At 59.9% G+C, this 13,366-nt stretch overlaps 5 protein-coding genes across 5 annotated transcripts; 3 read left to right on the top strand and 2 right to left on the bottom strand.

The window, feature by feature from the left end:
- Positions 1-1,636, top strand: K437DRAFT_256392 (uncharacterized protein). Its single transcript, XM_013387961.1, has 2 exons — positions 1-741; positions 861-1,636. Exons 1-2 carry the CDS (start codon positions 26-28, stop codon positions 1,252-1,254), a joined length of 1,110 nt encoding a protein of 369 aa, XP_013243415.1. The 5' UTR covers positions 1-25; the 3' UTR covers positions 1,255-1,636.
- On the bottom strand, positions 1,327-7,076 carry K437DRAFT_256391 (uncharacterized protein). Its single transcript, XM_013387960.1, has 4 exons — positions 6,470-7,076; positions 5,099-6,405; positions 1,979-4,985; positions 1,327-1,888 (listed from the first exon to the last, which is right to left on the bottom strand). The coding sequence occupies exons 1-4, from the start codon at positions 6,693-6,695 to the stop codon at positions 1,479-1,481; spliced, it is 4,950 nt and encodes a 1,649-aa protein (XP_013243414.1). The 5' UTR covers positions 6,696-7,076; the 3' UTR covers positions 1,327-1,478.
- A 1,639-nt stretch (positions 7,077-8,715) lies between these two features.
- K437DRAFT_262809 (Pkinase-domain-containing protein) lies at positions 8,716-10,681 on the top strand (the record flags this gene model as incomplete). The annotated part of the gene is made up of 4 exons (XM_013387959.1): positions 8,716-9,028; positions 9,152-9,504; positions 9,614-9,697; positions 9,818-10,681. The coding sequence occupies 4 exons, from the start codon at positions 8,716-8,718 to the stop codon at positions 10,679-10,681; spliced, it is 1,614 nt and encodes a 537-aa protein (XP_013243413.1).
- Positions 10,682-10,772: 91 nt separating this feature from the next.
- Positions 10,773-11,699, top strand: K437DRAFT_112874 (uncharacterized protein). Its single transcript, XM_013387958.1, has 2 exons — positions 10,773-11,582; positions 11,645-11,699. Exon 1 carries the CDS (start codon positions 10,864-10,866, stop codon positions 11,359-11,361), a length of 498 nt encoding a protein of 165 aa, XP_013243412.1. The 5' UTR covers positions 10,773-10,863; the 3' UTR covers positions 11,362-11,582; positions 11,645-11,699.
- A 179-nt stretch (positions 11,700-11,878) lies between these two features.
- K437DRAFT_274076 (Snf7-domain-containing protein) lies at positions 11,879-13,257 on the bottom strand. The gene is made up of 4 exons (XM_013387957.1): positions 12,874-13,257; positions 12,610-12,765; positions 12,319-12,540; positions 11,879-12,209 (listed from the first exon to the last, which is right to left on the bottom strand). The coding sequence occupies exons 1-4, from the start codon at positions 13,051-13,053 to the stop codon at positions 11,985-11,987; spliced, it is 783 nt and encodes a 260-aa protein (XP_013243411.1). The 5' UTR covers positions 13,054-13,257; the 3' UTR covers positions 11,879-11,984.
- Between the last annotated feature and the right edge of the window lie 109 nt (positions 13,258-13,366).

Raw genomic sequence — 13,366 nt, 5'->3', positions numbered from 1 at the left:
CGAACAGCAAGAAAAGACGCAACATATGAGCATGCTCGCACTGACCCGCCACCGGGAATCCTCCTCCTCGGCCAGGCCATTGTCGCCACCGTCGCGCCGCCTCGCTTCGCTGCGCTGCTGCTCTCACAAGGCTTTCATCGTGCTCCTGTGCACCGCGAGCCTGGTGTGGAACTACCAGCTGTGGCTCCTGGCCCGCGCGTGGCGCCTCGATTCGTGCTGCGCGCCACCCGCATCCGCTTCCGCAAGCGCCGACGCGGGCGGGATCCGCACGCTGCCGCTCCTGCTACAGCTCTACGCGTGCACGGGCGTGCTGTGCGCCGTGCTCGGCATCGCGGGCATCTGCGCGGCACGCCCGCGCTGGCTCCTGGCGTACGTTGTCCAGCAGACCTCCGACGCCTTCCTCACCGTCTTCTACGCTCTCGTCGTCACGCTCCTCCTCTACCAGCCCGCCGCACAGCGTTCGGTGTGCGCGCTGCTCAGCACCCACGCTTACCCGCCCAGCAGCGACGGCGCGTATGCGGACGCTGGCAGCCATGCTGCAGCAGCCGACACAGCGGAATCAATAGCAAAGCCGCACGCAGCAGCGGGCACAGCAGCGCAGCAGGCCAGCACGTTCGCGAGCCGGGCGATGTTGGAGTTGGAGGCGCGCCTCGGCCACTCGCCGTCGCTGTGCACCAACACACTCGTCACGCGCATCATCCCCACCGCGCTTGGGCTGCTGTTCATCTACAGCGCGATTAGGTGAGCATCCGCGCCACACCACTCCCTTGCACATCTACATGCTCTCTGCTCTCAAGGCGCTACGCTGACCGATTCCTTTCCTCCCCTTCCCTCCCCCCTTTTGGTCTGCGCGACGGCAGGGCATACATCTTCATCATCACCTATCGCTACTACCGCCGCCTCGCATTCGAAGCGCACCTCGCTGCCGGCGAGATGCGCTACGACAGTGACGCCGGCGCGTACATCCTCCTGCAGGAGCCCGACATTTATGCCCAGTTCTACCCCACCGGCAGCCGGCCCGGCACGTGCGACGCCGACGCTGACCTTGAGCAAGAGCGTGGGGGGCAGTTCATTTCACGCCAGGGCTACGCCAGTGACAGCCCCAGCGGCAGTGGTCACACCGAGATGCAGGAGCACCACATTGCCCTTCTCGGCACGTTGCGCGCCGATACCCGCACGCCCGTCAGCGACGCAGGCGACGAGGAGGACCGCAAGGTGCGCGGCACGCCGCATCGTCGGTCCTTGCGCGCTTGAAAGCTGGGCCACGCCCGGCCGGCCAGTCGATTCCGTTGCATATCCAATCCGTCTGCACGCACATGCAAAGGCTAGCTGTCCCATATGCTCTGCATGGAGTTTACACGCTTGTATACTACTATTGTTGCTACGCTCACCGGCACTTCGCCAAAACGCAGCGTCCGTATCGCACTGCGCCCCATCTCATTATCCCCCCTGCCTTTGCCTACGCGTCCCTTGAGCCGTCACGGAGGGCACGACCGAACGGCACGCACTTCGAGCCGGTTCTGGCTGATGCACGCGAGGCGCTCGGATGTTTTGAGCGACGCCGCCGCTTCGCTCGACCCCTGCTGCTGTGGCGGCACTGGCTGCCCAAACCGTGGCGCCTCCTCGACAGCAGCGACGAAGGCGTACATGCCTTGCGCAAGAAAGCATATGCTCTTGTCGATCGTCGCCGTCGCGCCGTCCGGAAGCGGCCACGGCTGCACCGCTGCGGCGAGCGTGCCGGACGCCAGCAGCACCTGGCTCAGCACTGGGTCGGTCGGGTGCACGAGCCCGTCGAGCGGTTGCGCATCCGGCGCAAGCGCCGCGCCGTTCGGATCCAGTGACGCGCTCTCGAGCGGCGTCAGCCGGTAGAGCAGTTTCAAAGGTCGACCTACACAAGATGGGAAAATGAGATACAAGGCACCAGTCAGTCGGTCGCTTCTTGATTAATCGTCTGTGCATCCACACTGTAAATTCTCACCACTTCGATTGGTCACCTTTGCCGACACGTTGACAAACTGCTCCACCTCAACATCCTTCACGTCCGCCCTGCACTGTCCTGCGCGCCCCGAAGACGATTGTGCGACCTGCAACACGAGCGACAGCGCCGGCCTTCGGAGCGTCTCGAGTTGCACGTCGGTGAGCTCCTGCCCTCGAATGGCCAGCTCGCCGCTCTGACCGGTCCTCATATCCGTCCAAAAGCACTGCAGGCGCTCGTAGATGTACTCCTTGTGCCAAAACTTGACGAGCGCGCGCCTCGTCTCCTCCTCTGACAGCTTCTCGCGGGCGACTGTGAACTGCCGTGACGAACGCGTTGGGATGGGCGCGCTTTCTTTCTCTTCAGTCAGGTGAATCTGATCCACGGGGATCGCGAGGCGCACGCTCGAGCCGGCGTTGACGACTCGCTTCAAGGCGACATGCTTACCGTGCTCGTCTGTACTGAAACGCAATTCGAGCTCGAGCTCGTGAGTATGTACGTTGCGCACATCCATGCTGACAAGGCAGACTTGCTGTCCCGACGCCTCGTCCGCCGCGCGCACAAGCGCATCTCCCAGCGCGGATGTCTCCTCTGCAGTGCTCGGGGTATAAATGCCGTTGCTCGCCATCAGTGCTGTCAGATCGTTTACCTGCAATAGGCGGATGTGGAACGACTGCGGCTGCACAACCTTGAGCACATCCACTGGAAATTGCAATGCCAGTTTGCGTGTGAACCAGTTCTTCTTCTCGTCCGTGACCGAGCGGCCGCGGCCCAGTCCATTGATATGCGCATAGTCGAGCTCAATGGTCGCCGCGCTGCAGCCGGATTTTCCAAGAACCTTGATCAAGAAAGGCACCGACTCGCCAGCGGCGATAAGGAAGTCCTTCGGCACTCCCTCGCGAGAAAGGACTGGCTGCTTGATCAGGCTCCACTCAAGCGCGTGCACAGTGCTGGGATGCAGACCACCTTCCGCCAGTGCGGCCTGCGCTGCCGCCGATAGCGTGTCCGAGAAGGAGAAGACGCCGTAATCGACGGGGAGATTGGAAGGGTTGCGCAGAGTGACGCAGAGTTCTGCTGTTTCGCCTTCGTAGATCTGCAAGCGGCCATCGACGAGCGAAGTCGATTCAATTTCGAGGATGGGCTGATTCAAGATGACACGGCACTGTATGAAATGCTCGAGGGAGTACTTGCTCTTTTTGCTCTTTGGCTCCTCTTCCGGTTGGACGTTGATGGACATGCGCGCCTCGAGTCCAAGGGTCTTAAGGCGCGTCCGCCGATCGTCTTGATCGGCGTGCCATGCGATCCACCGCTTCTCATTGTTGTCATCCACCTGGCACATGACGAATTCTTGCTCCTTACATCCGTTCAGGCGCAGATACACGCCTCGCACGGTGAGGCTTCCGGTCTCCAGCGGCTTGCCGGCCAGGACAAGCGTGTGGAACGAAGTGGGCGGCACGACAACCTCGGACGCGATGGCCTCAAATTTACACCCGGATGTGGACAGCTTCACGCTAGAAAATTCGAGCGCGATCTCGAGCGGGTTGTACAGCGTAACTGCGAATTCTGCCAACTCGTCTTGCACGAGTGTAGCCGTCTTGCTACTAAAGCTGCCTTTGAGCGGGTTCCAGAAGAAAGGGTTGCTTAGTCCGGCGACACTTTCGTCTTTCGCTTTGACCGAAGGGTTGAGCGCCTTGTAACTCTGCTCCTGGACCGCGCGCGGCGGAGACAGGGCGAGCATTTCAAACCGCGCGATCGGCTCCGCCGGCCCCCAGTAAGAGACGCTTATGCCCGGGGGCGGTTTTTCGTTGCTCCAGATGCGCAGGAGGCCTTGCGCGAGACGCCACTGCTCCTCCGCGGCGAGGAATTGATAGTAGTCTCTGAGCAGCAGTGCCCCAAAAAATGCCATCGACAACCGGTCCTCAAGCGTCTCGGCCACGCCAATGGTATCCTTCAGCAGCATAATTTGTTGCTCGATCCATCCAAATTCGCCCTGCGCGTCCGCCGGCCGGACAGACGCTTTCTGCGGTCTACTCTCTCCCTCTTCCTCCTCAGCGCCAACAACAGCGCTCAGCCGTTTGGCACGAGCGTGCCGTGGTGCGGCGCGGCCAGCGAGGAGCGGGTTGCCGTAGGACGTGTGCATCCTTGCTCTGCGTGCCTTGGCAAGGACGTGCGTGTCCGGGATGCCGGAGACAGGCTCGCGGTTGACGTTGATGCCGTACGTCTCGCAGATCTGGACGGCGATCATGAGGATGGCGTCAAAGTCGGACCGAGCGTGCTGCTGGGCTGGCGATGAGTGCCAGACGACAGCCATGCCCGGCGCAACCTCGCCGAGGCGGATGCGGAGCGTCTCCTTGGCCTGCGGGCGCTGGCGGCCGTGCGCGAGGAGCGCGCTGGCGAGCCAAGCGAGGACCGAGTTCTGCAACTGCCGCAGGAGGTACGTCTCGCGGCGCACAAAGCCGATGCAGCCAAATACGCTCGTCATGCTGCTCAGGATCGCCACCTGGTCCCGCGGCTTGAGCGCGGCGACGGAGAGCGTAAGCGCCTGCGACGCTGCGGCAGCGATCTCGCTGCGCCGGACGCCCGAGTCGTTCGACCAGATGGTGAACGTTGCAGGCGTCAGTAGCGCGTCATCACGGTCGGCGCCTTGCAACGGTGCGCGCAGAGAGAGCGGGACGCCGCCGTAGATCAGCTGGTCGAAGCACTCGCCGTTCCACCCGCGGCAGGACCAGACGGCGAGGAGGAAGCGCGCGTATTGGACACACGCGTTGGCATGGATGTACGGGTGCGTAAAGTCGCGTGGCGTCTCGTTGTGGACGGACCGCGCTGGCTCGGCCATCAGCACGCTCAGCGGCGCGAGGCATTTGGCGTAGATCTGGATTGCGACGGTGTACGCTTCGGCGATCGACTCCCAGGGGAGGTCCTCGTACGGCAGCTCTGCCGTCCCATCCTTCTCCTTTTCCTTTTCCTTCTTCTCCTTGTCTTTGGTGCTGGTGAGCGCGCTTGGCGGAGCCTAATACGGCGAGCAGGACAAGATAAAAGTGGACACAGGCTCAGCGCGGTGTTGCATTTCATTCTGCAAGCGATCAATGTGTGAGACGGGCGAACGTAGTGCCAGACACTCACCCTCTCAGACACGCTCTTTCCCAATCGCGCCATGAGCGCCTTCGTAACGGCCCAGCCCTCAAGTGCGCTGGCGAACCAGACGGCATCCTGGCCACCGGCGAGGCAGCGCTCCTTTCCCATCCACTTCATCGCAAGGTCGTAGTAACTAATCGCACTCCACAGGTCGCCGGCGAGCAGGCAGTAGTCCGCAAGGACCTTTGTGTGCCGCCCCTCGCCTGTCGGCCCAGAGCCGCCCATGGACTGAACGCGCTTGCTGTTGTTGCTACTGCTGCTGCCGGCGCTACCGCGTGTAGAGTCGATAACCTTCTTAAGCGTCTTGGACTTCGCGGACGAACTTGCGCCCGCCATACCAGATGAAAAGGACGATAGGACGTCGGGCTGCTGCCCGCCGCCGATGCCGTTCGCGTGCGCGCCACCGAGTGACAACGGGCCAGAAGAGCTGCTGCCGAAGCTGAAGAGCGAGCTAGCGCGACTGGCCGCCGCGCCGAGTTCCCATGTATGCGACCGCCCCCCGTCCATGTTAGCGCCAGGCAACGTCCCACCGGCGCTGGAAGATCCATTCGCAACCGACACCTCGAGGCCGACGTCGAGCGTCTCACGCGGCGTCTCGAGTGGCGAGCCCTTGAGGCCGGCGACGACCGAATCGAGGCCGTCAAGCAGCGAGCAGACAAAGTCCGTGACGAGTTGGCGCAGGTAGAACTTGACATCCTTTTGGTCCTTGCGCATAGCGGGTATGACGATGAGGCCCTCAGCCGCTTGCGAGCCAAAGCCGCCGCTGCCAGCGCCGTACCCGGTGGCGGCGGCCTGCTCTTGCAGCGCCTTCATATTGGCCTTCTCTACCTCGTCCTCGGGATCGTAGCCATCGTCATCTGTGTCGCCGCATTTGGACAGCTCGCCTAGATTGTCCTCGTCCTCGTCGTTCCCTTGCAGCGCCTCGCCAGAGCCCAAGTCCGCATCGCCCTCTGCGTCCTGCTCCGCATCACTCGTGTCAAAGGCAAAGACGCGGTGGATGACTGCGCCTGGATGCTGATTTCGAAGCGCGTGCGGGGTGTGGTGGAGCTTGCCGTAGTCAGCCGTGCTGCTGCTGCTGGCGTGGCCATTGCAAGTGCTAGCACCAGCGCCCGCTCCCCCCGGTGATACAGCAGAAGCATGGTTGCCGCTGGCAGCACGTGGGACGGTCGCGATCCCAATGACGCCAAGGACCTGTCTGTGCAGGTTGAACGGCGCCAAGAAGGCGTGCGCAGGATCGTACGAGGTGACAAAGGAAAGGTGGATCTCGCCCTTGCGATAGAGAGGCGAGTCTTGCGCTGCGAGTGCGCACTTCTCAGTACACTGGGGGGATTATCTGAGATTTGCAAAAAAAGAACTCACGGGGCCCTGCTCTCCCTGCAGTGCTCCTGGGTAAGTCGGAGAGCTTGATGCTGGCAAAGCTCCGCACATGATCGGCCCACTTCTCAAAATCGCGCTGCGAATATGCCGAGCTGCTGGGGCCCCCTGCTGACGAAGGCACGACCGCGGGCGTCAGCAGGACCCTGATCTTGGCGGGGGCGGCGAAGGAAAGGTCTCCGGTGAGGTCGCATGGAGGTATGTAGTCCATCTTGGCCGTTTTCGGTGTATGTACGGGTGGAAGCTAGGTGCTGATGCTGATGACGGCGGCGTCGGCACTGATGTTCCGGTGGAAGAACGCACATGAGATGTCGCAGCAGGATGGGAGGCGTGGCCGCACGATGTGCCGCGCAATGGACACTGGCTGCAAGGAGCAAGGATGGCGCGCGTCGGCCTGTGAGCGAGTGGCCCAAAAGCCTACAGGTGGCTGGCGGCGCTGGCGGGAGGATCAAGCCTGTCCGAATGAGCACCATGCAGCGAGCGCACGCCACCTGGTCCCCCCCCCCACCGGCGCAAGTGAATATGATCACGAGTTGCAGCTCTCCGACCTCGAGCCTGTCGATATGGGTGTTGGGGCGGATACCAACCCAGCATGCCGCCCCCCCCCTTCCAGCTGTAACGAAGTTGAAGTGTGCGGTCAGTGCAACCCAAAGCTGGAGGAGTGTGGTGGCCCGGTTAGCTCCAATGGCCCAAAAGTCAGTTCGTTTCTTTCGAGAACTAAGTATGAAGGGTCCGCAAGGCGCTGCAAGAAAGTGGCCCGCGCGCTCTGCCTCATTCATGTTTTGCCAATACATACATAGTCACTTCCGCGTTCCGCTCTGGCCTGCCTGGCGTTTGCGCTCTCCAGTGTCCTCGGCTCTGCGCTGCTTGCCGCGCTCTCTCGCAGCTGCTGCGCCCAGCGCCCGCCAGCCAGCAGCCACAACTCATCACCAGGCGGGACGCGACTCGACTGACAATGGGCACCTGACGGCAGTCCGCACGCGAGGCCAGGAAAGGGGGCGGTCCAAGCGCTGCCCTCTTGCGCCCCTCGCCAACGTCAAGCAGGCAGGACTGGGCAGGCGGAGACGCCTCCCCAACACGCACACCAGCTCACAGGCAAGGCTCCTTTCCTCTCTGTTCGGCCGCCAAAACAGAAAGGGAAAGAAAGGATGAGAGACGATGAGCGGGCAGACACTCATCGCTTTCCTTGCAACTCTCCTCCCACCCACCCACCTGGCCTACACACCGACACACACTCCTCCCCCCCGTCCCCCACAACTCCTCCCATGGCATACACAACTTCATCTCTACCTTCTCTCTCCGCGCAACCCAGCCCAGCTCGACACCCCCCTTCATCGGACGCATTACCCGCTTGCTCGCCCGGTACTGTCGAGTATCGTCGGACATTCTCTCTTTCTCTCTTTTCTCTTCTCGCCGGCGACCTCGATCAACCAGCCAGCTGATCGTGTGCGTACATACATACCTGTTGTTGGCATTCGCACCACCGGCACATCTCGTGTTGTCTCGTGGTGTATGCACAAGCGCGTGTGCACCAGTACAAGCACCAACGAGGCCGCCGCGTCGAGCCAGCACCCTTGGCCGCCAAAGACACTTGCCCTTTCCTGAAAAGAAACAAGGAGGAGACGGAAGAGATAACCCAGGCAGGCGAGCACATACGACAAGCTACGCTAGGCGAGACAGAAGGCTGCGCTTCGCAAGCAACACAAATCACCATCATGTCTAGCGCACCCATCAACGGCGTCAAATTGCATCGTGAGTCCATCCTCTCTTTCCCATTCTCCTTCTCGCTTGCATCCACGCAAAAAGCCTCGGAAAGACAGTATAGCACAGCACAGCTAGCCAGGCCATCCCGCCGCCCTTGAACCTTCCGAGCGGTCGTAGTAGTCGCACGTGGCAGAGCGGGCGCTCGTGCAGGACGTGCTCGCGACGCTACCAAGTTACGAACAGCAAGACACTGACAATAACAGCAGAGGGAGGGACCGTGTGGAACGTGCAGAGAGTGCAGTACGATCGTGGCGGGCTGGCGCAATTGAAACGCCGGGAGAGAGAGAGAGTCAAGGTTGTGTGAGCGAAGCAGCCAGCCTGTGCAAAGCTACCCAGCTGTGACTTGGCGTGGCCCAGCTGCTGTCACGTGGTCCATAGCGTTACTTCCCGGCGTCGCGTGCGCGCAGCTGTCGGCTTGCGCTTGTCTGTCGGCCGACTGCCTGCGTGCATGGCACCAAGGGGAAGAAATGCTAGTGCTGCGGCCTGCTGTGCTAGCGCTGGTGTTCGTTGTGCTCGCAGGCTCTTTGCATCCGGATGGGGCCGGTCAAGGCGAGGGTGGCATGTCGGCCCGCGGTGCGGCTCCTCGCTCCCCACCCTTCGCCTGGATTGATAAAGAACATGAAGAGGGCGACGATAATGTCGGGATGGGGAGGACGTGGTCCATCGATCAAGGCGCAAGCCAGCGCGGAGCGCAGGGCATGTCGAGTGGGATGGATGTGCAGTGCCACCACGTGCTTACTTGGAACACTGTTGGGGACCCCGCTGCCCATGATATTTTGGGTGCCTGCCTCCCTTGAAGCTGCATGACGCATAGCCTATATTCGCATGGAGCTGCCCTTCCGCTCGCTCACACCTCATGCTGATACATCTCCCTGCCTTCTCTCCCGGCCCACTGCCCCACAGCCCTCGATGACCCACTCAAGGTGATCAAGGTGCTCGCATCCGACGGTAAGTCGGGCGAGCAGTGCGAGCTGGCGTACACCTCGTGCAAAGTCATTGGCAACGGCTCCTTTGGCGTCGTCTTCCAGGCCAAGCTCGTGCCCGGCTCAGCAGGGTCAGCAGCAGCGTCATCGTCAGCAGGGGCAGATGCATCCTCATCCTCTTCAGCAGCAGCAGCGGCGGCGCCAGCAGCAGATGCGGAAGGAACAGATACGGGGGCGACGGGCGTGAGCTCAGCCAGTAACAGCAGCAGTTCAAAAGAACCGGGCCAGGACGATGTGGCGATCAAAAAGGTATTGCAAGATAAGCGATTCAAGGTGCGTAACCTCGCCGCTGAGCCTCCCTCGGCAAGGCATTCCGGAATCGGCTGGTCTCGCTCTTTCTAGCTTTATTGCGCTAACAATGACTCTCGTTGCCTTACTGCAGAATCGAGAGCTGCAGATCATGCGCATCGTCAAACATCCAAATGTCGTGGACCTAAGGGCTTTCTTTTACTCCAATGGCGAGAAGGTGCGTGCCCGCGGATGCTGCTGCTAGAAGCCTTCCTGCATAGCACGTTGGCAGTAGTAGCTGACTCGGAATATTTCTTCTGCATGTTTTCCCCTCCGCTCGTGATTATGGCGCTCTCAGAAAGACGAGGTGTTCTTGAATCTGGTGCTGGAATTTGTGCCAGAGACGGTGTACCGGGCGCTACGGCACTATGCCAAGATGAAGCAGACAATGCCGATGCTGCTGATCAAGCTGTACATGTACCAGCTGTTGCGCTCGCTCGCGTACATCCACTCGATCGGCATTTGCCACCGAGATATCAAGCCACAAAACTTGCTACTTAACCCGCACACGGGCGTGCTGAAACTGTGCGACTTTGGGAGCGCCAAGATCCTCGTCGCAGGCGAGCCGAACGTGTCGTACATCTGCTCACGGTACTACCGCGCGCCGGAGCTGATCTTTGGCGCGACGAACTACACGACGAACATCGACATCTGGTCCACCGGCTGTGTCATGGCCGAGCTGATGCAAGGGCAGCCGCTCTTCCCCGGCGAGAGTGGGATCGACCAGCTGGTCGAGATCATCAAAGTGCTCGGCACGCCATCGCGCGAGCAGATCAAGACGATGAACCCGAATTACATGGAGCACAAGTTCCCGCAGATCCGGCCGCATCCGTTCAGCAAGGTCTTCCGCCCGCGCACGCCACCAGAAGCGATTGACCTGATCAGCCACCTGCTTGAGTACACGCCCGGCGCGCGCCTCACCGCCATCGAGGCCATGTGCCACCCGTTCTTCGACGAGCTGCGCACCGGCGACGCCGTCATGCCCAACGGCAGGAGCATGCCCCCGCTCTTCAACTTTACCAAGGAGGAACTCAGCGTGCGCCCAGACCTCATCTCCAAGCTCGTGCCCCAGCATGCAGAGCAGGCGCTCCTTGCACGCGGAATCGACATACACAACTTTACGCCCATCCCTCTTGAGTCGATGAAGGTCAGCCTCGATTGATTAGTCGACGTTAAGAGAAAAAAACGAAGGAAAAGGCAAAGGCATCCCCCGCGTCCATTCGCTAGTCTCTCTTTGTTTTGACCTCCTATTAGCTCGCTCGCGCATGCAACGCAGGCACGCCACTTTGGTCAGAGACCCCCTTTGCTCACGTCAATGTCGGTAACTTGAAACTTCCATCCACAATGAAATCAGAATCGCAAAACTTTTGTTCCTCGTCCCATTCTCGCGAACCCAAACTACCAATGATGAAGCTTAAGAAAAAGGAAAGCCCCTCGATCCCCCACACCCTGCATTTCCGGCCTTTTCAACTGCTCACAAGACAGCATCAAAAAAGCTGTGCTCTCCCACCCACTCCTTGCAGCAGTGGATCCAAAGGTCTCCCCGCGCAGCAACGATTGAACGCAGCAAACGTAAGCATCTTTCCGGTCTCACTCAATCAATACCTTTTTCCGCTCCAACTCCACCTTACGTCTTCGACTCGTCCACGCCAGACTCGTCGCCTGTTGCACTTCCTTGTACCCTTCCTTCTTGCGTTCTGTCGTCCTTCCGCTCCGCTTCGTTTCCGCCGCTGCGCTACACCACACCACTGCGTCAACATCGCAGGCATACCACAATCTTCCACCCATCCCCATCTGGAGAGAAAAAGTCACATTGCTGGCAAATGCAAGTATGGCACGTAACCCGCACTTTCCATCTTTTGCTGGCCCATCCGCACATTGCAGGAAATGCCAGGACCATCAAGGCCACCCGGTTGCGAAGGAGCCGAACGCGGGAAACGCGCAGGTGTGCTTTGCAAAGTGGATTATCAACCGCGAACGGTCGTATCCGCTGAGAGCATGCGAGCTGCAAGTAGGAGGGATGCGCGAAGCTGCGATGCGCTTTAGAGCAATGCGATGGGATTGTACGTAAGACGATGCAGGCAGGCAGGCGAGGCGCTCTCTTTATCCCTCACCTCATTTCAAGGCTTTTCTTTTCCTTCCTGGCTCCTCTGATGGTCTTCAATTTTTCAATTTGCAAAGGCGAATGTGGGATGTGGCCTTGTATTCTCAAACAGAATTGTGCCAAAATATGAGCGTCAACATGTCTCTCCACTGTCGATCACCAACCGCTGCTTCAGTCTCCAGCTACGGCAGCTGTCATTTTTGACTCAGTCTATACCATCTCTCGCAGTCGCCCCGGCGCCTCAGTGCATGCCATGAAAATCTGTCCGGTTGCACCCTTCCTCTGTTGTGATACATGTGTCCATAACCGAATAGTTCTCAAAAATTGCAATGGCCGAAAGGAATCCTCGCGTGTTCAGCCGTCAATCTCGCCGTAGACTGTCTAGTCGCGCCTGGAGCGCGTCTTCGTCGCTCATACCTCTACCACCACCGCCTCCGGCCCCGGCTCCTGCTCCTGCACCCCCGGCTTTGCCTATCGAGCGAACGCCTCCGGCGCTCGGGCTTGAACCTACCCCTTCGCCGATTGCGACTTTTGCTGCCGGCGCGGCGTTCGGTAATGTGAGCGTGTCGGTCGGTGCTGCACCGAGCTGTAGGGCCGAGTATGCGAGCGTTAATGGTCATAAGGGTCAGTGCATACACCCGGTGCACGCACGAGCGATTGGCTAAGGTCTCAAAGAAACTCTCGCTAAAACGCACCTGTTGGCCGAGGCTGACGCCAATCTCGTCAAGTACCTCTTTGAGAATTGCATCTCCTTCCTCCTCCTCTCCGACACCCTCTGCATCATCATCCATCGCTTCATCGACTGCGTCAGTCATCATCTCTTCCTTCAGGTCCATCGTGGCTGACTCGCGCTCGAATTCTCGCATGATGCGCTGGATCGCGGGGAGGTTCATTTGCCGGTTCATCATGCCCATCGCCTACGCATCGCAAATCAAGGAGGATCAGCCAGACAGTCGATCAAGCAGCGTCGCGCCAACCAGACTCACCCTTGTCGCTCCTCGCATGGCCTCTGCCATCTGCTGGTTACTGCGAAGAGCTTGTATGCGTAGTGAGATTGCCTGGAGCTGCGTTCGCATCTGGTAGAATTTTTGGATATGCCGTCTCGTGCGGACCAAATCGCGTGCCATCACTTTGCATGCAGTCTGGCGAAGGAGTGAAAGTGGTCGCAGAGTCCGCAAATCGGAGATGGTTCAGTCAGCGCAGGGGAAGAAATGCTTCTTATCTGCTATCTTTGCAATTGAGAGGCGCACCATTTGCCCCTCCTTGGCGGTCTTCTTGATATCGATCACGAGCTTTTTCTCTTGTTGCTCCAATTTGGCCCTCTCACGATCCAGCTCCCGCTGGGCTTTCTGCAATGTGCGCTGGTTCTGCCGCAGGCGCTCAGCTGGCGTCTTGGCACGCCCAAAGAGCGTCTCGATGATTGATGCCATGCTTGCTCCTTGTCCGATAGGGAGAGGCAGATGACTGACTCTTGACACGTGCCGCCGTCGGCTTAGGTTATGAAACGAGTGCAAGAGGTTCTCACACGCGTTACGGCCACACTGGGCTGGACCTTTGGCGCTGGAAATAGAAGTGTCTGTCTTCGTCGAAACTGTTTCCGATATACACCCTACTGCAGGACAAGAGGGATGGGCATGTCGATGATCGGGCATCTGATGAAGATATCAATAGGCGAGCCGGTGATGAGGATGGATGGCTTGGTTGCGCGCGTGGGCACGGCACCCTATAGTTACAGTCAGCCAG

The sequence above is a fragment of the Tilletiaria anomala genome (assembly GCF_000711695.1).
Source record: "Tilletiaria anomala UBC 951 chromosome Unknown K437scaffold_38, whole genome shotgun sequence".
Taxonomy (NCBI): Eukaryota; Fungi; Basidiomycota; class Exobasidiomycetes; order Georgefischeriales; family Tilletiariaceae; genus Tilletiaria; species Tilletiaria anomala.
This window is presented reverse-complemented; position numbering and strand designations above follow the sequence as displayed.

Coding starts and splice junctions, on each gene's coding strand:
- K437DRAFT_256391 (XM_013387960.1), bottom strand. CDS start 6,695: ATGGACTACATACCTCCATGCGACCTCACCGGAGACCTTTCCTTCGCC. Junction 4,986..5,098: donor GAAAGAGCGTGTCTGAGAGG/GTGAGTGTCTGG, acceptor TCGCCGTATTAG/GCTCCGCCAAGCGCGCTCAC. Junction 1,889..1,978: donor AAAGGTGACCAATCGAAGTG/GTGAGAATTTAC, acceptor CATCTTGTGTAG/GTCGACCTTTGAAACTGCTC.
- K437DRAFT_274076 (XM_013387957.1), bottom strand. CDS start 13,053: ATGGCATCAATCATCGAGACGCTCTTTGGGCGTGCCAAGACGCCAGCT. Junction 12,766..12,873: donor CCGCCAAGGAGGGGCAAATG/GTGCGCCTCTCA, acceptor CTCCTTCGCCAG/ACTGCATGCAAAGTGATGGC. Junction 12,541..12,609: donor CCATGCGAGGAGCGACAAGG/GTGAGTCTGGTT, acceptor TGCGATGCGTAG/GCGATGGGCATGATGAACCG.
- K437DRAFT_256392 (XM_013387961.1), top strand. CDS start 26: ATGAGCATGCTCGCACTGACCCGCCACCGGGAATCCTCCTCCTCGGCC. Junction 742..860: donor TTCATCTACAGCGCGATTAG/GTGAGCATCCGC, acceptor GCGCGACGGCAG/GGCATACATCTTCATCATCA.
- K437DRAFT_112874 (XM_013387958.1), top strand. CDS start 10,864: ATGAAATCAGAATCGCAAAACTTTTGTTCCTCGTCCCATTCTCGCGAA.